Source organism: Mesocricetus auratus, unplaced genomic scaffold (assembly GCF_017639785.1).
Source record: "Mesocricetus auratus isolate SY011 unplaced genomic scaffold, BCM_Maur_2.0 Super-Scaffold_100007, whole genome shotgun sequence".
NCBI lineage: Eukaryota > Metazoa > Chordata > Mammalia > Rodentia > Cricetidae > Mesocricetus > Mesocricetus auratus.
In genome coordinates this window covers 90,526,594-90,551,520 of record NW_024429191.1, presented here as the reverse complement: position 1 = coordinate 90,551,520, position 24,927 = coordinate 90,526,594, and the positions used below count along the sequence as shown (strand labels likewise).

At 47.7% G+C, this 24,927-nt stretch overlaps 1 protein-coding gene across 5 annotated transcripts in view; it reads left to right on the top strand.

The window, feature by feature from the left end:
• Slc39a11 (solute carrier family 39 member 11) overlaps positions 1-24,927 on the top strand; it is a 431,298-nt gene that overhangs the window by 199,451 nt on the left and 206,920 nt on the right. For 4 of the 5 annotated variants that reach the window (XM_040750017.1, XM_040750015.1, XM_040750016.1 and 1 more), the window contains exon 5: positions 3,369-3,516. In XM_040750017.1, the coding sequence (XP_040605951.1) occupies positions 3,369-3,516 (148 nt within the window). The remainder of the gene's footprint in view (positions 1-3,368; positions 3,517-24,927) is intronic. The other variant, XM_005069965.4, reaches the window with a different exon arrangement.

Sequence of the window (24,927 nt, the reverse complement as noted above, 5' to 3'; positions counted from 1 at the left end):
ACAAACAAAGAGCTGCCACTCTGTGGCCCACGGCTCATCACGCAGACACCAGCTGTCACCCGAAAGTGGTTGGAGGGGCCTTCTGCAGAAGTGTGGACTGCCTCGCTCAGGGTTTCTCATCCACCCATGACTCTGTCCATCTGTGGTGCCAGCCTTGACCACGATGCCAAGAGCCAGATGTCACTCAGTGTGACAGAGGGGATTCCAGGATTCAGCATAGAAGCTGGGGACTGCGTGGGGCTGGCCAAACAGGGATGGGGGCTTCTGCCCCTCTCCCCGTTCTCAAACAAGATTAAATGAGGCATTGGTACCCTTGTCAAAGTACTCCACAGAAGGTTTGATGTATAAGGAATTAAGAAACTACAGATGCATGAAAAAAAAGATGTGAGACACCCTGAAGTGTTCATGTTTAATATTTAATTGGAAAGACACGATGAAATAAAATATCTGAATCTTTAATTTCTTTTTGTCCTTGATCATCACGGTCACGAGAAAACAAAAAGGTGTGTGAAGGTGTGTGTGTGTGTGTGTGTGTGTGTGTGTGGTATAAGGTACAGCCTGGCACACCTTTTCTGAAATTCTTTCCTGAAAGAAACGTTCCCAGTTCTCTGAACTGTTGTCTGATGCCATGCCCTCTCCACTATGATGGACTTAAAGCCTCCCAAACTGTGAGACAAAATAAGTTCTCCCTCCTCTTCTGTTCTTCTGCCGGGAGTTTTGGTTACCATGATAGAGAAGTAACAGATACAGAAAGTTGATACCAGGACAGGGGGAATTGGCATGACTAACCCTGGTTATCCATTTCTCAAGCCTTTGGAAGCATTTAGAGATGTGGGCCTTGGATGCCCTGTAAGCAGAGCTTGGTGATTCTGCTGGAAGCGTAGGGGACCAGAATCCCATCAAAAACTCAGGCAGTAATGAATGTGCTCATCTGGTTCCTGAGGGGAGAAGAACTCTACTGAGAGCTTGACTACAGACCATGCATGTCATGTCCTAGCCAAGACTTTTGTCTACATTTACCTATGTCCTAAAACTTTGTGGGAGGCTAACTTTGAAGTAATGGGTAGGGCTAGAGAGATGGCTCAGTGGTTAAGAGCACACACACTGTTCTTGCAGAGGACCGGAGTTTGATTCCCAACACCTGCTTACAGCCATCTCTAACTTCAACTCGGTGTCTGTGGCCTTTGTGGCCATCTGCACTCACACACATGTGCACACACAGAGACATGCACACACACACACACAATTAAAAATAATAAAAAGAGAGTAGGGAATAAATTAACTTGGCAGAGGAGATTCCCAGACAAAGTTCAGGTATCAGAATGGTTATTACTGACTGACTTTAGTCAAGTTTATAGTGAGAATTGTGAGCAGAAATATTTGAAAATATGAAGACTGACTAGTAAAGGAGTAAGTTGAAAGTTGTGAACAACAAGGAGGGTACAGTCTGTAAGAGATTAGTTTACGTTGAAGACAAGCCAAGCACTTTGCACTGAGACACTTGGATATTGGGCCAGACCCCACTTACAACATATTCCAAAGTATAAATCTACAACCTCCTCTGAAGGATTTTTCTTGTTTATAGTGAACACTAGAGTTTCTTGCTTGCATGGGGCTGTCTAGAGAATTGTTCTCTCAGATTCCTCCACCCAGACACTTACAGGCCACTTGTTCCTGTGGTCCAATCTGGTCTGGGTATTTTGCATGATAGCAGGCTTTGACATTGTCTCTATAGCTTTTGGTTAAGCAGGCATATTGAATGCAAGAGTGGTGTTATTGTAGATGGATGCGTCCACCAGATGCAGATGGATTTTCCTTTGGGCTGCCAGCTCACAAGAAATAACACAGAGACTTACTAATTATGAAATCTTGGCCTTAGCTTAGGCTCGTTCCCAACTAGTTATGACTTAAATTAGTCAATATCTTTTAATCTGTGTTCTTTTGTATGACTCAGTTACCTTTTCTCTGTACTGCTCATCCTGTTACTTCACCATCTGGCTGGTGACCCCCCCCCTTCTTCCCAGGCATTCTCTCTCTGTCCAGGAAGTCCTGCCTATCTCTTCTGCCTAACTGTTAGCTGTCGGGCTTGTTATTACAGTAGTTTCACCAATACATGTTCACAGTGTACAAATATCCCACAACATACAGATTTTAAGGGCGCTTGCAAGACCAACCTATGTATAATAGGACTGGGTTCACTGTGGGGATCCCCTGGAAGCCAATGTGTGAAGCTGTGAGAGTGAGTGCCCAGGACGCCAGATACGGAGCTGTAGGGTCTAATGTTTTCCCTGCTGGGCTTCAGTCTGTCCTTGCTAGTCTCCCATTCCTCCATTTTTTGAAGCAGGAACCCTTACTCTGTGCTTTTGTGGATGGGAAACACGCACCTCACATTTTGATTTTCCCAGATTTCACAACTGTGAGTCGCCTTAGGTGTCAGAAGAGACCTTGAACTTAGACTTTTGAGTGATGTTGTGACCATGACTTTGAGGACCTTTAGAGGACCAAATGAATCTTGTTTTGTGAGGTGGACATGACCCTCCTGCATCCTAGGAGTAGAACACCATAGCTTAATGTGAGGTATCCGAGTGACATGTTGGCACGCTGTGGTCTTGTGATGTTGGTCTTCACAGTTGACTGGATTCATAGTAAATGATGGTGAGGCTTATCTGTGGGTGTGTCTGTGATGGTATTTTTGAGAGACGATTGCTGGGGTGGGAGGAGCCTTTCTGTGTGTGGGCAGGACCATTTTCTCGGCTTAAGGACCGGATGGAGAAGGGACCGGGAGAAGAGGAAGAAGATGGAGAAGTAGGGCTTGTCTCCTTCCTTTGCTTCCTGGCTGCTGTGAGGTGAACTGCATTGCTCTGCCGTGCCTTCTCCACCCTCAGATAGAATCGTCTGAAACAGTCAGCAAAATTATCCTTTTGTCCTGCAGGTAGTTTGTCTGGCATTCTGTCACAGTGACCAGCAATGGCAGCTACATGTGGATGGGTCGGTGTCTCCAAGGGCTTATTTTAATAGGTCATGTTCTAAGTCTGTTGTGCCCTGTATCCAGCTCTCTCTCTCTCTCTCTCTCTCTCTCTCTCTCTCTCTCTCTCTCTCTCTCTCTCTCTCTCTCTCTCTCTCTCTCTCTCTTTCTGTGTGTTTGTGGGGGATTGGTGTCAACTCATTAGATCTTGGGTTTTGGAACCTACAAAGTCATCTGTCCCCAAAGTTTTCCCATACAATCCCACAGAATCCTACCTGTGAGAGCTGGGACTTATCAGACACTCAGACCTTAGTACTCTTAGCGGGACACGGGTCCCTCTGTCCAGACATCTGTGGGTCCTGAGGGTCTGGAGTTGTAGTGACAGTCCTACTTCCTGTTTCAGGGTGCTGCGGAAGACCCCCAGACGGCCCTGGCCCTGAACTTGGACCCTGCACTGATGAAGAAGAAGTCTGATCCCGAGGGCCCCACCACACTGCTCCTGCCCGAGAGCGAACTCTCCATCCGGATAGGTAGCACTGGGCTTCTTTCAGGCAAGCCTTCTGCTGTAGATGCTGAGCTGGGCCAGAGGGAGGGTCCAGACCTGGGGCTGGCTTCAGGAGTGGAGGGGATGCTGGGCACCCTGCCCTCCAGGCTGCTCACTCACTGCTCACAGTGGTGCTGTGCCCATGCCTGTTTCTCTCATTTGTTCATGCAAACTCGCATCCGTTATATATGCAGTTGTAACAGCTTTGCTGCTGTATTCAACTTGGCTGGATGGACAGGAGCCACTCTGAATGGGGTGGGGCTGATTCGAGTTAGAAAGGATGAGCACTGATTAGTCCCCCCATGTCCCCACTCGCGGTGAACCCTGAGCGCCCTTTGCACCCTTTCCACTTGTGTGATGCTGACTTTGTGATGCATCTGGGGAAGGAGTGCATGCATCTCTTGCATTGTCTGTGTGGAGCCAGAGCACTTTAAAGACAACAACAGCAAAGCAGCATCATTCCTGCTGAGACAGAGGGAAGGGCCTCTCCAAAGGAGCCAGCTAACACTTCCAGAATCTCAGCAGCATCATTCCTGCTGAGACAGAGGGAAGGGCCTCTCCAAAGGAGCCAGCTAACACTTCCAGAATCTCAGCAGCATCATTCCTGCTGAGATAGAGGGAAGGGCCTCTCCAAAGGAGCCAGCTAACACTTCCAGAATCTCAGCAGCATCATTTCTGCTGAGACAGAGGGAAGGGCCTCTCCAAAGGAGCCAGCTAACACTTCCAGAATCTCAGCAGCATCATTTCTGCTGAGACAGAGGGAAGGGCCTCTCCAAAGGAGCCAGCTAACACTTCCAGAATCTCAGAGGGTCCAGTCTGAGCTTGGATTCTTCCCTGCACAGCTCTCAAGCCCCATGGTTTCCATTCACAATCTACCCTGGATGCATTATCCAGGGAAAACCTTGGATGCCTTCTCTCTGGCTGACCCTGTCTGCCTTCCATCACTTCCTAGCTGGGATATAAGCAGGAAATAAAATCCATCTAATAGGCTGTCAAGCTGTAGAGGGTCAGCCACAGCTGCCCCTTGTCACCCATCACACATCTCATTCACACTCAGCCTCTAATGGTCGAGGCCTAGCTGCCATCATCTCCCACAGGATTCTAGTCAAGGGCTGTCTTCCACCAAAGGTGTCGTTTTCCATGCCAAGTCCTGAGCGCACAGGCACTCAGGTCTCTCTGTGCAAAGTTTCTTTGCTCAACCTGTGTGCCCTTGTGAAGCTGCTGTAGCCCCAACCTAACATTTCTGTAGGGTAGAAAAGTTGGCCTAGCTGGGCGGTGGTGCACACTTTTAATCCCATCACTCAGGAGGCTTAAGCAGGCAGATCTCTATGAGTTCAAGGTCAGCCTGGTCTATGGAGCGAGTTCCAGGACAGCCTCCGAAGCTACACAGAGAAACCCTGTCTCAAAAAACAACAAGGGGGGGGGGGGAGGAAAAGAAAAGTTGGCCTGGCTCTACTACTTTGTCTTTGAAACAAAAGGAGTTGGGGATTCAGGGTGGCTTTGAACAATGTGTAAACTGGCAAATACCCCCACACACATACACACACAGATGCATGTATTATGGAAGCCGGAGAACAGCCTTTGCCATTATTCCTTACGTCCTATGTACGCTTTTGTCTGTTTGAGACCAGGGGGTGGCTGTCTTACTGATCTGGAACTTGCCAAGTTGACTAGCAGGCTGCCCACACAATCCCATGCATCTGCCTCTCTGTTTCCCTACATTGGAACTGCAAGCACACACCATCGTGCCCAGTTTTTTGTTTTTGTTTTTTATTTAATCTAGGTTCTGGGGCTTGAACTCAGGACCTCATGCTTGAAAGGCCAGCGCTTTACAGACTGTTATCTCCCTGGCCCCTCAGTGTTCGGTGGTGGGGCTGTGTGGTGGGAGCTGCAGTCCTTTCGCCAGGCTCTGAATACCAGGTACCTCCTGTTACCAGGTTGCCAAGCAATCCTTGTAGCTGTTGCTAACCGTTCTGATGCAGGCCCTGATGCAGCCCTTGATGGTTTGCTCGCTGCTGTCTCATCTCACCTGGATGCAGCTGTGGGTGTCAGGCGTCTGGACACTCTCAAACTGATAATGCTTATTTGCTGCCTGGCTTCCTGCAGACCAAGCCCGAAGGGCACTGTTGGTGCCATCTGGATTTGTCCTTTAGCTTGCAGTAGCTGGAGCAAGGAGGCCAGCTTAATGGGCATTTAGTGACAAACATCAGCCTTTAAAAAACAATCACGGCGCTGCTATCATGTCCTATAATTGGTTCAGCAGGGGGAAAAGCCAGAGAAGCCATGGCTTGGGAGGGAAGTTCAGCTGCCCTGGGTGGTAGCAGCAGCCAGGCTGGGAAAATCATTTATTAGATACTTAGCTATTGATGGCTGTCTGTGCCTAACGTTTATTATATCAGTTATTCTCAAAGCTGGGGGTATTTTGGGATGTAGCGAGGCCACAAGTTCCTTTAAAACTATCATTCTGTTTTTCTCCCCTCCCTCCCTCCCTCTCTCCCTCCCTCCCTCCCTCCTTCCCTCCCTCTCTCCTTCCCTCCTCCACTCCTCACTCCCATTTTTCTTTCTTACTCTTTCCATCAACCACCTACCCAAGTATTTACCCAACCATCCTTTTATCTTTCTTCTAATTCAAAATGGAACGGCAAGGATTTAAAAAGAAGGGGTGGCTTTACCTCCAACCTCAGATCACTTGTAGTTTAATCCTCCTACTACCAACACAAGCCCCATTCCTGGTTGTGTGTTCTTCAAGGGTTGCTGTGCCTGTGCTGTAATCATACTTGGGCCATTGTTCTGTGCCTCGCGATTTCTTTGAACTTGACCAGATTTTGTTATTGTGTGGGGCACTCTTGGATCCATCCACTTTGTTACTGCCCATGGCCTTGCATGATTGATAGTCCTCTAGATTAATTCCAGTGCTCTGTTGTTATCAAGGATTTGGCAGAGAACATTTTGACATTAGTGAATAGTTGTATGTATGCATATGGAGGTCTGTACATGAACATCAAAGGGTTAATTATGGAAAACTTTTGTGTGCTTGTGCTTGTTATATTAAATTCTTTGACAGTCTCAGACATGTAGATAACACAATCTGGTTCTTTCCCCCCTATTTTATGTTCCTCCCACTGCTATCACCCTCTCCCCTCCCAGTCCCCTTTTCAGATTCATGGCTTTTGGATTTGTTGTGTGACCTGACCCATGTGCTTTTGGAAGGCATAGAGCTGTGGTTTCTACCACACTTCAGATTCCCTGAGACTCTAATGTATCTTAAGTCCTGGTTATTTGTGCCTCAGTTCCTTCCATTCTGAATTATCACCCTCTTTAGGTTAAGAGGAGGTTTCTTTTTTTCCCCCTCCATCCCTTCTGGTCAGGCCTGTAACCTGGACTTCTTCATTGAGAGGGTGGGAGCAAAGCATGGTGGTTACTAAAATGTGCTATGAGGAAAGAAAGAAAACAAAATGAAATATGGTAGGACATGCTGTTTTTGCAGAAGGCAGAAAAAGAAAGGGCTAAGATGATCGTGATGATAATGGTAGTGATGATGATGATGATGGTGGTGGTGATGGTGGTGATGATGATGATAAACAAGAGATTTTTTATCACTGTGGGTGTTAAAATAAATAAATGACCGGGTATACTTTCTTGAAGTGGGCTCTATGCAGGCAAGTAGGGCAGTTACATGTCTTTGCTTGTGGGACTGTTGTCAGATGATGCACTTTCAAAGTTCTTCCAGCTTCTGAAAAGTGTTGTTGTACTTTGTCCAATTTGAGCTTAGAACCCAAATAGCACTTGGCCTGCTTCCTTCCTTCCTTCCTTCCTTCCTTCCTTCCTTCCTTCCTTCCTTTCCTCCTTCCTTCTTCCTTCCTTCGAGGTAGGCAGTGACTTGGGAGCACCTTTTCTTATGACCTGGCCAGAAGGCAGTGTGGTATTCACATGCACATAATTGACAAACGTTCACTGACAAAGTGTGCAGGCATGCTGAAACAGAGGAAATACCCTCTGCATCCCTTCCCCCACCAACCCTGGGGGCAGGAAGTCAGACAGAAGTGTCTAGGTCCTGGGTAGCTTCTTCAGAGGCCTGCAAGGGCTGACTGGTCCTGAATGTCTGCCTCTCAGTGTGACACTATTCCTGGGGAGATGAACCAATGTCTACTCACCCAGACAGGACGCTGACAGCTGACCAAAGCATGGATAGTGCCAGAGACCAAGTTGGTGAACCAGTGAGTTTTCCTGGGGTTTATAGGAGCAAAATTACTCAAAGACAGCCCACCCCGGCTGCCACCTGCATCAGGCCAGCTGCACCTGCTGGCCAGAGGCCATCATAAGCAGGCCTGGAGACTGTTGGCATTCCCTCGGACAAGCAGGAAACAGGGAGAGTGACTGACCCCTCACAGCTGTTTCTATATAATCTGACCCCAATTGTATATGGCCTTCTGTCTGGAGAGGTACTGGATTATATAGCTTGGGAAAGTTAACTAGAGGGGAGGGCTTGATCTGCAGCTCTGGGGAAGCCATCTTGACATGGTGGATGGACACTTTCCAGTGGGACTACTATGGGGTCCCCCATGCTCCTGTCGTAACCCATGCATACTCTGTAGATACGCCCAATAAACTCACCGGTTCCCTAGAGTCAACATTAGTGGAGTTGTACTTTGGTTTCCTCATGACTGCCTCCTTTTGCCCTTTGCCCGGCGCTCACCCAGCTACACACACAGAGTCCTAGTTTCCAAGTGAAGTCATGTTGCCAGGTTCCGGGGAGATCTGCATCTTGGTGGGGGCCCCCATTCAACAGGGCACATCATAACCCATCCTCTGCTCCACCCACATCTGGGCTCAGGAGCACAGTGCGTGTCAGGTACAAGTGAGAGAGAGGGAGGGGGAGAGAGAGAGAGGAGAGAGAGGGAGGGAGGGAGGGAGAGAGGGAAAGAGAGAGAAGAGAGGGCAGGAGGCAGCCTGGGGAGGCTAATCCTGACAGTAATAGAATGAAACACCTTTTAATTCACCCTGAGCCTTGGAGCCTGTGCCTGCGGCTCCGCTTGTGGTACTCATTAAGTGCTCTAGAGGAGTTGGGATACTGTCTCCTTGTGCCAAATATGACATTTGCTTGGTTAGCAGGCTCCATCATATTTATAAGCCCCTGACACATTCATCTCAGCTCTTAAGTCTATTAAGCAGGGTAATGTGTTTTTAATGTGTGCTCGGGAAGTGGCCAGAGCCCCGGCAGCCGGGTCAGGGTATCCCTGCAGGGCGTTTATTACTCAGAGATTTAGAGGGCTGCTCCCAGAAACAGCTGTCTTGGTTGTTCCCTGGATCATTTTGTTTTGATTTTCGGCTTTTGCTTTGCTTTTTCTTTCAGCTCTTTGAACTCCAAGCACGGGGTAGCACTTGAGGATTTAGGACTGGTTCTGTTTCCTGCCTTCAGTGCTGGGGAGGGGTGAAAAAACTCAAGGCCTCACGCAGCGAGACCGGGATTGTACGCCTGAGCTGCACCCCGAGCCTTGGAGTATGTAGGATCGTTAGGGTTTGTTTTGTTTTTTTTTCCTACATGTTTCCTCCTGGCTCGGACTCTTGTCTTTCCCTTTCCTCTTATTGGCCCCATAAGGACCAGAGCCTCTTTTGATCACATAAGATTGGAAGGGGATTGAAGCACCTTCGAGCTGGAAGGGGCTGAGGGAGCTGCAGAACTGGGTTTTGAACTCAGGTGAAATTCACCATAGCGCTAGCATCTGCAATATGGTGGGTGCCTCCCCCACCTTGAGGAAAAAGAGGGTTGGGGTCGGTGATGTGCCTGGCTTGACCTGGCTGCTGTAACTACTCCACAACTGGATAGAAAACAGTCCCAACACCCTCCCAGATTCCCTCTGGTCACACAGGTGGCTAACCCCAGCCACTTATTTAACCCTTGGCTCTGTGGTCTCGCTTCTTCCGGGAAGCCATCTTTAGTGGACTCACACAGCCTTTGCAGCCAGACTGCCGTCGCTTGGCATCATGCGTCTGAGAGTGCCTCATGATGTCATGAACAATAAGACTCACTTCTTTTATGGCTTAGTAATACCGCAGGATGTACATCTGTTCTGCATCGGAAAGCCGCCTGACTTGGTTCCCAGTTTTCGGTAATTGAACAATAGCTCTATGAGTATTCACATACAGCATTTTGTGTAGACAAAAGCTTTTGTTTGTTTTGTTGTTTTTGGAGCAGAGTGAGGAATTATGTGATGTGTGCTTGCTGGACTTTACAGCAATCCTCCAAACTGTCTTTCCAAGTGGTTTTCCAGTTCATTATCCCCACCAGACTTCTACTGTATATGAGTCCTGTTCAGCCTTAGTAATGGAAATTCTTCATTTTGCTTTTTACGTCTTAGCTCTCCTATTGGTCTCTTGTGATTTTAATATGTGCCTCCCTAACACCTTGTGTTGTTTGGCATTTCTTCGTGAGCTCCTTTACCATCTATATATTATTTTTGGTCTCAAGATCCTCTGCCTATAAACAAAGAAAAGAAAAATATTTGTTTGTGTTCCTATTGCAGACTCTTTGGAGCTCGTTATCTGCATTGTGGATAAAAATCCTTTGTCAGATCTGTGGTTTTCATTAATTTTTCTCCTGGTTCCTAGCTTACCCTTTTATTCTCTTAACGATGCCTTTGAGGGGAAAAACAAGCTTTTTGGAAAAAATAAGTCCAGTTTACCAGTTTCTTTCTTTCTCCAAATTACGCGTTTAATGTCCTGTTTAAGAATCTTTTGTTTAATTCATGGTCACAAAGATTTCCTCCTATGTGTTCTTAAAATTTTACATTTTAGCTCTTTGTGATGTCTTTGTATATTTTACACAGCCTGGAATCCCCTGGTAAGAGTCTCAATGAGGGATTGACTAGGTTGGCCTGTGGGCCTGTCTGTAGGGGGTTGTCTTAATTACCTTAATTGAGGTAGGAACAGCCACCCACTGTGGGCACCAGTCCCTAGGCAGGGGATCCTGGACTGCCTGGGTAGAGAAAGTGAACTGAGTATTGGAACGCATGTGTTCATTGCTCTGTTCTCTGACCAAGCACACAATATGGCCACCTGCTTTACATTCTTGATGCTTTGCCTTCTCCACCCTGATAGACTGCATCTTGCAAGTATGATGTAAAATAAGGCCCCCTTTTCCCTTAGGTTGCTGTTGTGGGAAGATTCTAAAACAGCAACAGAAAAGAAGCCAATACAGTTTACGATCCATCTTAGGTTATTTTTTAAGAGTTATTTTATTTTTAATGATGTGTAATGTGTGTGTGAATCTGTCCATGGGTATGTGCACGTGAGTGCAGGTGTGCATGGAGGCCAGAAGAGGGCATCAGGTCCCCTCGATCTATAGTTACCAGTGTTGTGAGTGACTTGACATGGATTCTGGAAACTGAACTTGATCCTCTAGAAGGGAAGGTATCTTCATCACTGAGTCATCATCTCTCCACCCATTTCAGTGGCATTTTAAAATAGTGTCAGGTGGAACTTTGTTTTCATAAAGACACTCAATTTCCCTGGCGCCATTTACTCAAAGACTCTTCTTTCACCCGTGTGTGTGTGTGTGTGTGTGTGTGTGTGTGTGTGTGCTTTTGTGAAATACAACTGACCATATTTGTATAGTTCATTTTCAGATTCTTCATTCTGATTCATTTGTGTGTCTGTATTTTTTCCAAATTCATTCTATTATTGGAGCTTTATAATACTATTTTGAAATCAGATATTCTATGTTTTGTTCTTTTTCAAAATTGTTTTTGTTACACCATTTTCTTTTATATTATATACAAAATTAGAATCAGTTTGCCAAGATCTTGATGAGATTTTGGTTGGGATTCCATTGAATTCATTAGAATATAGAATATTGAGTTCCTCATTTATGAGTCCTGTATGTCTCTCTATGTATCCAAGTTTCTCTGAGTTCTTTTTGTACTTTGTGGGTTTTTTTTAGCATCTATAAGCCACACATTTGGTTAGGTTTATATACATATGCCCCTTGTGTCAAATAGACAGTATTTTAAACTTCAGTTGCTCATGGCTAGTGTGTAGAAACCTAAATGACTGTGTGTACTCGAAAGCTGTATGCTCATTTTTTAGTTGTAATAGATACATTGTTATATCTTCAGGGATTTTCTGTGACATGTCTGTGAAGAACAATTTCCCTTATTTCTTCTGTTGTTTAAAGCCTTTTCTTGCCTTATTGCAACGACTTAGACTTCTACTGTGCTGTTGGATGATAGGGATAAAAGCAGCCATTCTTGCCCTGTTGTTACTAGTTTGCTGCTCTCTGTAGGTTTTTGGTACCTGTGAGCTCATTTCTGAAAGTTGCTATGTTGTACATATGATATCGAGTTGGAAAGGGTCAGAGAATAGGACATCAATGGGAATAGCAGTGTTCAGGAGCCTTGGCCAGCATACCTCCTGTGTCTCTCCAGCACACAGGAGGCGGGCTCATGTGACGGTACATTCTGGAGCTGCAGAAGAACAAAGGTGGGTTCTGGTGTGGGTCTTGGAGTGTGGGGGTGGAAAACTGGCTGCAGGCTTTACTACACAGTCTCCCAGGAAAGCAGAAAGATACAGCAGCAGGTGCAGCCACTTGGGACATTGGCTATTTTCTCTGGTCTTGCCTTTCAGCTAGGTGTTACCATGGTAACTTTAACCTTTCCCCTTTCCTGAGGTCCACCAGCTCTTCCTGACTTTGTTAACTGTTTTTTTTTTCATACTCCTCTCTGGTTTTGTCTCATCTTACCTCTTTTCTCTCCATCCCTCTTGGCTTCCCTTGCTCATTTCTTTGACCCCTTCTTTCCATCTCAGTGGTCCGCCTCTCTCCCCTGGTCCCCCAGCCTCTCCTTCACTGTTGAGCACTGGCAGCTCCTTGGAGCATCTTCTTGGGCTCTGGGGCCTGCAGTGGGGACATTTTTCTGCCCCAATAGTGCCACAACACTCAGTGATATTACTAATTGGAAAAGCCCCCAGAGGCATTTTCTTCTCCCTCCAAATAGAGATCTACAGGGGTAGATGCTACCCCGGGGCTCTTTCCCTCTTTCCGAAAAATTCAATCTGGGTAAAGTTTCCTCCAGGCCCTTGCTTTGGGCTGGTGTTACAGAGCAGAAGCCCATTAGTCTACAGTGCTAATTAAACACATCCGAGTGGTGTGTCTCAGACCTGCCATTCACTGGGTATCAGCGAGGAGCCTGGATATCCAGTAGACTTGTCACAGAGAGGAAGCCAAGCTTTGAAGCCACCTTTCCCAGTGACTTGGTGGCAATGTTTAATTTGCCCCTCCTCCAGCTCTACTTAAGTGTCAAACTGCTTGCATTTCTCCCATGTTGGTCTTCACATGGTTCCACCTCAGTCACCTTGAGAAGTCTCCATTGTGTGGCCCTTGCATTGTGTACCTGTCTGGGAGTGGGGTAGAGGAGAGGCCAGTGACAGTGGCTGTGCTGGCATTTGAGGGGTCTTGTTATCTAGCCAAGATGTCAGAACCAGTTGCTAATGACTGGATTAAGCAGTGCTGAGACCCTGGCTGGTAGATGAAAGCCTTTGTAAGGTTAGGGGACAGGAAACATGACAGCAGAGTGTGATTGAAACGACTCTCTGAGAATTAACAAGCTGGCCCCCCTGGATTCCTGTCTAGCTTGCCGTTGGAGGCCCCATGGCTAGTCTGACCTGCTGAAGGCAGAGGGCTACACAGAGCCAGTTTTGATTGTGTATCTTGAGCAGTAGAACAGGGCATTCTACCTGCATTCTGAAAGCCTGGCTAAGAGAGTTCTAGAAGGGTTGTGGGACTGATTCCCCTGTGTCTCTTCCCTTCATGCTCCACTTTTAATGCCATTGCCAACTTGTGTAGATATCTGTCTCTTTTCACCAGTGCCCTGAGGCCGACAGATGCCCACCTTCCCCTGCAGGGACTCCTCAGTGCCATACATTAAACAGGCGTGCACTTTATTTTCTAGGCACAGTGTTTTCTTTAAACTAATTAGCAATTAGTTTCCTTACAGGGTGTACCACAGAAATTAAGCCCATAGTTTCTAAAGACTCCAAGACACCCCACACTCCCACCACAGGGCACCACTGGGAAGATTGGAGGGGCAGGTTCAAGGGCTTCCCTTCCTGTTTCTCTCCCTCTAAATAGGGATGCCACTTCAAGCTTAAAGTGTGAAGTTTCAGTGTCTGAGAAGTTTCAAGTTGCAGCGAATTGTAGAGAAGGTTCAAGTTGAATGGAAATGCTAGCTGATCAAATAGATTTCAAGATCTTCCATAAATGTTCTGTCTAGACACTCTGAAGTAGCTATTGACTTCTTTCTCATTTGTACTCCCTCTCTCTCTTTCTCTCTCAGGGGTGTGTGTGTGTGTGTGTGTGTGTGTGTGTGTGTGTGTGTGTGTGTGTGTAAGCATACAATGAAGTCAAGAGGGTAACCTCGACTGTCATCCCTCAGACACTTTGCACTTCGAGGCAGGGTCTCTCATTGGCTTGGGCCTTCAGCAGATATGTCAGACCAGCGAGCTTCGAGGGATCGTCCTGTCTCTCCTTCTTACCTCACCAGTAAAGGAGAATGTAAGCATGTGCCACCATGCCTGGCTTTTTACATGGGTTCTGGGATCGAAGTCAGATCCTCATACTTGTGAACCTACTCGGAAAGGCTTAATGTCCTTGAGGTTTGTTTTTAAACAAACTGCATGTGAAATGCAGATTGGCTTCCATGCTGCTGAACACCCAAGGATGTGGGAGTGCCCTCTGTTCCGTAGAACACCAGTGATGGCCTTGTTAGAGTGTCCCTCACACTGTGCACTTTATAAGCAAGGCCATGCACTTGGTGATGTTTCAGAAAACACTAGTTCAAATCCAGGACTGGGAACTCACTGGTTGGCAGCTGCATGGAGTACTTTTATTCTCAGCTCTGTGTTGGGAACTGCGATTGCTCCCAGACAGTAGCCATTAGGCTGGGTCATAAGGACACTGACTTGTTAACTAAGTCTTTTAGTCTAGCATTCACCTAAGCCCAACTTTTAGTGTCCACTGGGATCAGGAACAAAAAGAACAACTAAGACTTTCCAGTGTCCATTCTGAGTGACCAAAAAAATCCCAGCTAATATGTGAATACATGCATCAGAGCTCTCCTGAACAAAGGATCCTGGGCTGCTGAAAGTGCTCCATCTGCAGTGATGGTGAAGTGTTCCATCTGCAATGATGGTGAAGTGCTCCATCCACGATGATGGTGAAGTGCTCCATCTGCAGTGATGGTGAAATGCTCCATCCGCGATGATGGTGAAGTGCTCCATCTGCAGTGATGGTGAAATGCTCCATCCGCGATGATGGTGAAGTGCTCCATCTGCAGTGATGGTGAAGTGTTCCATCTGCAATGATGGTGAAGTGCTCCATCCACGATGATGGTGAAGTGCTCCATCCGCATTGATGGTGAAGTGCTCCATCTGCAATGCTGTTTCTCACTAGGAGAGGGAAACATCTCCAGGCAGTCCCTGTCTGTGGGGCTATGATCGATCGTAGGGCGTTTTCTTACTTGCATCTGGCTTCTGTGACTTCTGATAGATTTCTTCTGCTTCTTGGAGCTGTCAAGGGTAGGCATGAGGCTGTTATCAAATGTGGGGGGTTATAAGCTGTGCCCCAACATAAGTCTGGCCACCCATCATCAATAAGCCAACAAAAAGAACCAAATTGTTAGTGGGACGCAAAGAAAGGACATTTATTCTGTGTGGCCACACTGGGAAGAGATACAGCAAAGCCTCACTTTAACTGTCAGTCTTCACAGGTGAACCCTGTGAGCTACAGCAGTGACTGGCCTGGCAAGACACGCCCACTGTGCAGTAATGGCATGAACATCCTGGGGCAACCAAGCATTCTTCGTTTGCATTTAAGTCCCACTGTATGTTTTGAAACTCATAGCTGGCACTGTTGTTGGGCTGAGAATCTGTGGCTAGCAGTCCTGGCCAAGGTGTGGTTCTGCCTACAACTGACCCATCATATTCTGGGCTTCTGTCTCATCCTGTAAGGTGAGCTGGCAAGTCCTTAACCTGTGTGAAATCTCTTTCTGGAAGACCCATTCCCACTGGCTCGTGCCCTTTCCTTCTCCCAGAGTGAAATTCCCATTTCTTTGGGGTCCATTGTTCAGACTGTCTGAGACACAAGCGTCTCTTTCAAAATCTTCCTATTTCCTAGGCAGGCTACAAGGCTACATTATGAGTACCCCAAGAACAGAGACCAGGCGTGTTCCAGATACAGCTGCTGCCCTGAGCATGGTTGGTTCCAAATAAAATTGTAGTTTCCATTTCTTCCCCTTTGTTATTAACTTTCGCAGTTAGATGACTCACAAAGATGATGGAATTTACCCAAAGTTTCTAGGAGTGTGTATATAGAGAAAATTGTGCTCACAGGCGCTCTCCCAGGGAGGAGGAGGATTGAAAAAGCCCAGGGGCTCGTGTGAGGCTCCTGATGTTGCTTTCATCAGGTTCTGCACTGCCAAGAGCAGCAGCGTTGACTTCATTTGTCTGTTGTAACAGGGTGTGTGAGTCAGCTTTGCCTTAGAACGCAATAGGCAAAGCCCAGTAGTTTGCATCATGAGGGGATAATTTGCTTTCAAATAATACACGAGCAACAGGGAGGCTCCAGCCCTCCTTTACTCTCTGCTCCTTGGTCCCAGGCCGGCGAAGCAGCTCTTAGGGAAGGCATGCCCCGTGTCATGGTGAGGGGAAGAGTGAAAGAGCGGATAGATGCCCTTGGTGACTTCTGCAGGGCATGACCAGGGTTGTAGCCCATTTGGTAGAGTGCTTGCCTAATGAATACCATCCCTACATCACATAAACCCATCCCGGGAGCACATGCCTGTAATCTCAGCACTGAGGAGGCAGGAGGATCAGAAAGAAACCCATGGCCATCCCAGCTGGATAGCAAGCTCAAGCCTCACCTAAGCTGGTGAGCCTTTATCTTTCGTTTATTTATTGATAAAATTCTTGAGCTTTGACATGCTCATGTGTCCTCTCTTTCCATTGTCCAGCAGACTGGATGGCAGATGCTGGCACTGTGCAAATGAAAACGGTTTGCCTGTCCTCTCTGTCACAGAAAAATCATGGTTGCTTTTAAGTTTTAGGAGGCCACTGCTCTAGGCTAAGCATCTGTGTCCAAACATGCCAGAATAAAAATCAAAATGGCGCAACGCATGATTCAGGGGCTCCCTCATCAAGCTGTTCATCCCAGAATCAAGGATTAGAGAGACAATGGCTGAAGTTTCCGTAGAGTCCCATTTTCCTCGTGAAAGTCCCCTTTGCCTTTGTCCTCACACATGCACACACACACACATGCACTGCATTAGTTCAGCTTGTGTCACCGTGATGCAAGCTACTGACTTCTGGGAAGAGGGGGCCTCAATGGAGGAAATGCCTCCATCAGACTGGCCTGTCGACGAGCCTGTGGGAATGTTTTTTTTGGTTAATGTTTGATGTTGGAGGGCCTAGCCCAATGTGTGGAGGTGCCACCCGTGGGTTGGTAGTCCTAGCACATCTATGAAAGCGATCTGAGCAAGCCATGGAGAGTAAGTCAGTAAGCAGCATCCTTCCATGGTCTCTGCTTCAGTCCTCTTCCTGCTCCTGCCCTGACTGCCCTCCAGATGGACTGTGATTGGGATGTGTAAAGCAGATAAACCCGTTCGTTCCTCACCAAGTTGGGGTTTTTTTTTAGTGTTTTGGGTTTTTTGTTTTGTTTTGTTTTGTTTTTTACAGCAATAGAAAGCAAATTCATATGTTACACACTGCAACCTGACCTAATCTGGTAATTACCCAGTTACTTATTTTTCTATTTTTCTGCCTTCCTGTCAAGAAAAGTGATGTGGAAAATGTCCTCTTACTTAAGGCTTCTGTTGTTGTGATAAAACACCATGACCAAAATGCCGCTTAGGAAGGGAAGTATTTATTTCACCTTATAGCTAGTCCGTCACTCAGGAAAGTCATAGAAGGAATTCAAGGCAGGAGCTGATGCAGAGGCCATGGAGGAGTGCTGCTTACCAGCCTGCTCTCCCTGGCTGCCTCAGCTTCCTTTCTTCTAATCCTTGGGGCCACCAGCCTAGGGACGGAGCCTCCCACAGTGGGCTGAGCCCTTCCACATCAATCCTCTGTCAAGGAAATGCCCGCAGGCTTTCCTACAGGCCAGTCTGGTGGGGGACTTTCTCAGTTGAAGTTCCCTCTTTCTAAATGACTCTAGGCTGTGTCAAGTTGACATAGAAACTAGCCAGCACAGAACCAGTATGCTTTGGGGGTTTTTTCTGTGTTCTCAACTATTTTCAGTGCATAAAACCAACCCCTCTGGCACAGAGGAACACTTGTTTTCTGTTCTGGTCGCCTGATTCTAGCATTGAAAATGAAGTATTTGAAGAGCTTTAGATTGCTGTAATTTGATCATTTGATACAGCCAAGAGGAGGTTGAGGGACGGCGAGCAGCCACCTGTCACTCACTGTAAGTCTTCCTTCAATACTGGTTAAAGGTAGAGGAGAGACAGCCGCGCCCGTGGTCTCAGTAGCCTTGCATGCTTCACCATGCTTCACCTTACTGAGGGGAAAGTGCGGATAGGCTTAGAAATGTGGCTTTTGGGAAACGCAGCTTCTTTTGATCTCGTCTTTTCTCTGGTCAGCATCCTCCTACTCCCCGACTTCCTTAGAATCTCCCCAAGAAGGGAACAGCACCCAGCTTGTGATGAGTGTGTCTGTCTCTCAAACCGCCCTTTCCCATCTATGGAGCACACATGTCTTGTAACCCTGGGACTCCCTCCCCTAACCCTGCCAAAGCTTTCTTTGGTTCTTTCCTTGGTGAAAGGCTTATTTTAGGCCTAGTAAGGAATCACACACCTCTGTTCCTACATCTCTCTTTCAGCTCAGAGCACTGTCTGTCCCAGGTCATTAAATTCCACTTAAGCAATTGTTTATTGCAGCGTGAGAAGGCTGACGCTATGGTTGCTGTAAAAACCAATGCTGTCTAGAATGAAAAGCATGAATTCTCTTCTAGGCTTCTGGGAGTGTGTTTGAATCCCTGTTGAATCCTTCTGCCATGTTTGTCCCCTGGCTCTAGTGACTTGTCTGTGTCCCCAGTATGGCTGCTTGCTAAAGTTCCTGTTTTTTTTTTTTTCTTTTCTTCATTTGTTTTCAAAGGACAGTATCTCATTTATCCTAGCCTACCCTTGAACCCCCTTGTATAGGTGAGGATGATTGACCTTGATCCTTCTGCGTTCACCTCTTGAGTACAGGGATTGCAAAGGTGGGCCGCCGCATGTAGCTTTGGGCAGTGCTGGGGATCGAACTCCAGGCATTGAGCACGTTAGGGAAGGAACTTTACCAACTGAGCTATATTCTTAAGATATCCAGACTGTTGGAGATTCTTGTCTTACACTTTGACCATTCAGTCTGCAGCCCAGGGGTTGAGTCTTGGTTGGAAGGTGCTATGCGGAAGGGCAGGCATTAACAGAGGCTGAGATTTGAGCTCTCCTTGAATTCTGGCTCTATTCTTTCTGGTAATTTTAATTAAAGACATGCGCACCTATTTGTCATCTGGGTCCAAGTGAACACTAGAAGAGACTAATGGTGTTTGAAGTATGTGGGGTCTAGAAGGTGAGAGAGGGAAGTAATTAGAGGCAAATCGGCATCGGCCCTCTTAAGTCACAGGAAGTTTTTGCATTTTGTGCTGAGAGTTCCATTAAGCCATCAGAGGGTCTGAGCCTGGCCTGACTGAGATTTTAAAAGGATGACCCCGGATCCTGCATTAGAGATAGGTAAGAGCAGGGAGAACATCGATCCATTCCCCGGATGCATTTTCTCTTCCGTCTAAACCGCCTCTCTGGTTCTGGCAACATTCAGCAAGCAGAGAAAGCCCACGTTTGTAAAATGCTTCGTGAGAAGCCCCTTTGAAAATGTCCACGCCATCCAATTTTACTGGAGCTGCTCTTACTCCCCAAATAGAATACAATCCAGCCCACAGCCCGCAGCCCACTCCTCTGAAACACCGTTCAGGGCAGTGAAATCCAACGGCAGCTAAAGTCTTGCAAGACTCCTTTGAGATTTCTGGCCACTGGGCTTGGAACCCGATGTTCTCACAATCGGCTACAGCCCCGCCACACATTCCCGGCAGGGCGCTGGGGGTGAGCTGGGGTGTCACAGGCACCAGGTCACCCTGAATCTCTGACTCCTCCACAGGTCACAGTCGGATGGCTCTGAGCTGCTCCCTGTGTGGTTGATGGCTTTGCCCCCCCCACGTTTTTTCTTGTGCTTCTAGAAAGAGGAACCATTCCCCCGACCCCTGAAGTTGGGGTATTTTGTCAGAAGTGTGTCTGGTTGTCCAGCTCTGTTGCTGTGGTGGACACCTGTCTCTCTTATTTCTCTCTTCCCTCTTATGACTAGGCACCCTCCCCCATCTCCCCCAGATAATCCACCCCTTTCCCTGACTCTTCCTTCTCACTTCCCCTGCCTCTCCCTCCTCCTACCCCCGCTTCATTATTTTTTAAAAAGGTGTGTGTGTGTGTGTGTGTGCCCACAGAGACCAGAAGAGGGTGTTAGGTCCCCCAGAGCTAGAGTTATAGGTGGGTGTGAGAAGCCTGTTGTGGGAGCTGAGGTCCTATGTAAGAGCTCTAACCACTGGACCATCTTTCCCATTCTGTCTTTGTTGTTTGTTTTCAAGACTGACCAGAGACCGTTTTTCAGCACACCCCTTTCTCCCTTCCCTGACATCTCAAGCGCGCATGGTGGCAAACTGGGAAGTTCACAGATAAGCTTGGAATCCCATGGAGGGCCACATTTGGAGGTGGGGGTTCGAGGATTGTGGAGGCCCAGGCAGGGGTCCTGCTCTTCTTGGGTTTGGGTGGTTCCGTGGGCTGACTGCTGTGGAGTTGTAAGGTGTCATCTTTAGGTTTGTCTGTGCAAACTGAGGGCGTTGAGGCTGTAGAGAGTGACGTTGCTTCTTTGTCCCCAACTGTCTTCTACTGTCTGCTGGTCTCCGCTCACCCTCTCCCTCCCTCCCCCCCACACACTTTCTGGACTTGAGACCATGCCTTTGTGGGGGACATTTAACATGAAAACTATACCGACAGATGTGTGAGATGCAGTCATTGACGTGAAGTGGAATCTGGAAACACCTGGATAAGAACCGTGGTGGATCTGAGTTCAGCCCTCCACCCTATTCCCTCTGTGTTCCATGAAGACCAGAGAGAGGGTTTTGTGGGGACAGCAAGTGGGAGGGAGGTGTATGCAATGCAGGCCCCCCTTTATTAAAATTAAAAAACATTTGGCTACTGTTATGATTTGGATTTTGAGTGTCCCCAAAAGGCACTGTGCTGGAAACCACTCTGAGTTGACAGTGGGATATAATGGTATCTTCAGGAGGTGGCGTCATGGGGAAAAAGTGGTGCTAATGGGGTGTGCCCCTCTTTTCTCTCCTCATGAGGTGAATGTTTTCTCTACCACATGGCTGCATTATGATGTGCTGTGTGGATGTCCTCGAGTGGCGGCTATTCTAGGAGTGGTGGATTCCCATAAGTCCCTTCAAAGTCGTACGGCCAGTGAAGTTTTAATTGAAACCGTCCTTCTTCTCCATCTGCCTGTCTGGAAACCTGCAAACTGGCCTGCGAGGCTCTCCGTAGTGGGGTGCTCCACTGAGCTGCGGGGTTGCCATTCCTCACTTGCTCCTAGAGTTCCCTTGACTTCCCTTTTCACTTCTATCTGTCTTCTCCAGTTCACGGCCTCCTCCAGAGGCATTCTAGTTGGAAGTGGTTTCTCTGTGAGATACAGCCTGGCTTTCCTGGTCTCTGGAGCTGGAACCAAATACATCTCCTAACTGCCCAGCAGTTGCTGCAGAGAGAAACAATTTGAAGGCTTCGAGCAGCAAATGGAGTGGATTGAGGGGAGCGAAAGGACTCCCTAGCCTATAGTGGTATATTATTTATGATTTATTAAAGCTTGACTGAAGATTCAGAAAAACAAGTCAGCCACAGGCCGTGGAAGCTAGGCAAACATCTTTAATCCCAGCAGCCAGAAGCTAGGAGGTGGTGGTGCACACCTTCAATCCTTGGACTCAGGATTAAGAGATAGGTAGATGTCTGTGAGTTCAAGGCAGATCTACGTAAGAGTGAATCAGTCTAAAAGGGAATTATAGCTCACACCTTTAATCCCAGCATTAGAGAAGTATATAAGACAGAAGCAAGGTCTCAGAGAGCCATTCATTCTCTATCCACGCTGAGGAAAGGTTACAGTCTGAGGCTTGGTGAGAGCTCATGGAGACAGGATCAGCCTCACCAGAAGTTGAGGTGTGAAAGCAGCGGTGTGTCTCCTGGTAGAGATCAGACCTGAGAAACGGAAGCCTTGGTCACCTGCTTTCAGGAAGGCTTTCCTTAGGTCCATGTCTGATTGCCTACATACTATAGAAGGGAAGGGAAGTGAGAAGGCTTCCTGTAGAAGAGACAAGTGGGATGTAGATCAGTGCTGTCCTGGTGAAGTGGCAGCCATGTCCAGCTGCTTTGTAGTGACAGTCACACTCGGCCTTCTCCAGTTTAGAAAGCAGGGAAAGGGATCGGAAAAGGAATGGAAGGGGCCTTGCACAGCGGAACACTGGGACCAGCCTCCAGGACTCACAGAAACACTTTCAGGACAGTGTAAGAGGACAGGGACCTGCCTAGGCCACTGAGACAAGAGTTAATGTCGAGGGTCATATGTATGTTTAAGGTGAACCAATGGAATGAAGCCTGTCTTTCCTTCCTGTCACAAGGTTTTGAGATGTTTTTGTTTGACTGTGTGTGCCCATGTATGCTTCTGTGTGCACACATGTACAACGGGCACACTTGTCTGCATGCATCCGCATCTCACCGCCGTGAATGTGATTGACAGGATGCCGTGTCCCGGAGATTAAAAGCTGTGTGGGGATTAACGGGGCACTCAGAGACGGTTAACTCCAGAGCGGACTCATTGACTGAGCAAAAACCTCCCATTGTTCTGAAGACAGACTGCCCCCACTTGATCCCCACTCGAAAAACAAAAGCCTCCTTTGTGTTCGCCTATGTTCCTAGGCGAGGGCAGACGTGCGGACGTGTGTCACAGTAGACATCACTAGACGCTGGCATATGGTGGCGTGGGTGTGAGTGGCTGATTTCTATTTACACAAAGAGAAAGTGCGGGTTTCTGAAAAATGTCTACTTAGCGGACTTTTTCTTTTTTGTGGATCCAGGGACATTTCAGTTAAAGGTGTGAATCCAGGAGCCGTGGGGTGTGAGCTGCTCCAGACTGATGCCGAGTCGGACCATCTGGGCCGCGTGGTGTGTGGTTACTGTCAGCCTGGCTCAGCTCTGCCCACTGCCAGGATTAACAAGGTGCCAGCACGTGAGGGGACGCACATGGAGGGTGGTGGGATGGGTAGAGGGAGGTCAGTAGGAGTGGGCCGAGGTGGAGGGTCTCAGGAGTACCCACAAGATTTTTAACTCATAGACAAAGATCCGGTGGGAATACGGAGAGGAGTGTATAACTTAGATGTCCTAAGAGAATCGGGCACGTCATGCCAGGTGGGGCCAGAGGAAACCAGCAGGAGGCAGAAGTCCAGACTGAGGGGAGAGTGGAGGTCACAGCATGAGCTTCTCCAGGGAAGCTCCTGCAGGGCTGGGGGAATAGCTCAGCCATCGAGTCCACAGGTTCAATTCCGAGCACCAACATCGGGTGGCTCCCTCTTCTGGTTTTGCAGGCACCTGCACACACATGCACACAACCCACACACATATGCACACAATTAAAGATAAAAACATTAAAAATGAAGACACTAAACGCAGGGGTGGTGAAGAGTTCAGGACGGGCCAGTGTGACTGCTTCTCGTCTCTGTGGGCTGCTGCTTTGTCCCTGTTGCCTGCGATAAGCCCCGGGTCACTGAGGAGGTGACTGGCGTGCACGTGGGAGGCACTCCCTTGAGAATATCTCTCTTCTTTGCTGTCTTTAGGAGTTAGCTCACCGTGGAAGGGACAGTACCCCCTGAGTCTGTAAGACCCCGCAAATGCTAAAAACAGCCTAAGACTGGAAATAAAAGTAAGGGAAATTAGTACCCAGGATGGGGGATGGCAACATGTTCTTGGGGTCGTACAGCAAAGAAAACCTGGATGCTTTTATTCACACAGCAAAACATCCACAAATGTCAAGAAAATGCATTCCTCCTTCAAAAGAAGCAAAAGCCTCTGCAAAACAAAAGGCTTAGATGTTCGTACTTTATAGAGTATAAACTCCTCCCCAGTACCCACTTTTTGGCAACTGCATGTTTTAGCTTCCCCATGCTGGTATGCAGACTTCCTGACATTTGAAAGCTTTCCTCGTGGATGGGAACTGGAGACATTTGACGAATATGTAATGGAGTATAGGTTGTGCGGATCACAAGATTGTGTTGATATATGCAGGCTCAGGTTTTCCCACCACGTCCCCTGGTTCCTCTGATGAAGGAAGTGCCCTGCCTGCTGGAGAAATGGCACACAAAGCGGCCACGCAGTGGGTGGTCTCCATGTCAGGTCCTCAGCCTGAGTGGAGCCTTGAGCGAAAGGTCTCAAACCTGGGGAGTGCTCCAGGTGTGTGCCCCTCATGTGTTTCCCAGGATGGCTAGTCCATGCATTTACCTCTTTCCCCTACCCCTAACAATTTACCTCTCCCCCCACCCTAACCTCATGCCCACGTTTGGACTCTCCTCCAATAAGAAGCCATCTCCTATTTCAGTGGGCCCATCGAGGCCCCTGGGACTCCGTCCACTTCATACGCCCTTGACTTTGCCTTCCTCCTTACTTCCGGTCTGGTGTCTTCAGAGGATGTCAGGTCTTCTGTCCTGCAGGACTCGTTTGCCCAGCCCCACAATCGATCTCCATCCCCTCTCCCCAGGAGCTTGCCTGCCTCGTTAGCTTTTCTTTATTACATCCACAGCGTCTGCCCTGAGGGCTTCTTTTATTCCACTCAAAATTTCTCATTAAAAATGGTGTTTTTGGCCCTACTCCCTACAATTTCTTCCTTGCCACGACTCTGTTTCCTCATTGTGGATTTGCTTGTCCATACAGCGGTAACATGGCCCGAGGATATTTTGCCATTACAGTACCAAACAGGACTTTTCAGAAGAGCTAGAAGTCAGCAGATTAGTTTTATCCTACTTTATTGCTAAGGAGGAGGTGGAAAGGTTGGGAACCTATTTTGATTTCATCCTGGAAGCACATCTGGGAATGCTCCTCGTAGTCCAGGTGTCTGAGAGGTCAGCATCTACAAGCTAATTGCCAGTGGAGGCAGGAGGGATGCAGAAGGTGGGGGAAACATACATCTGGAGAGGGATCCTTGTAGCAATGACATTGCGGTCACATCTGCCTTCCCCCATGCCACCATGTCTTTGGCACACCTGAGACCAAGTTCAGCATTCCTCTCTGGTTGGTCATCGATGCTCCTT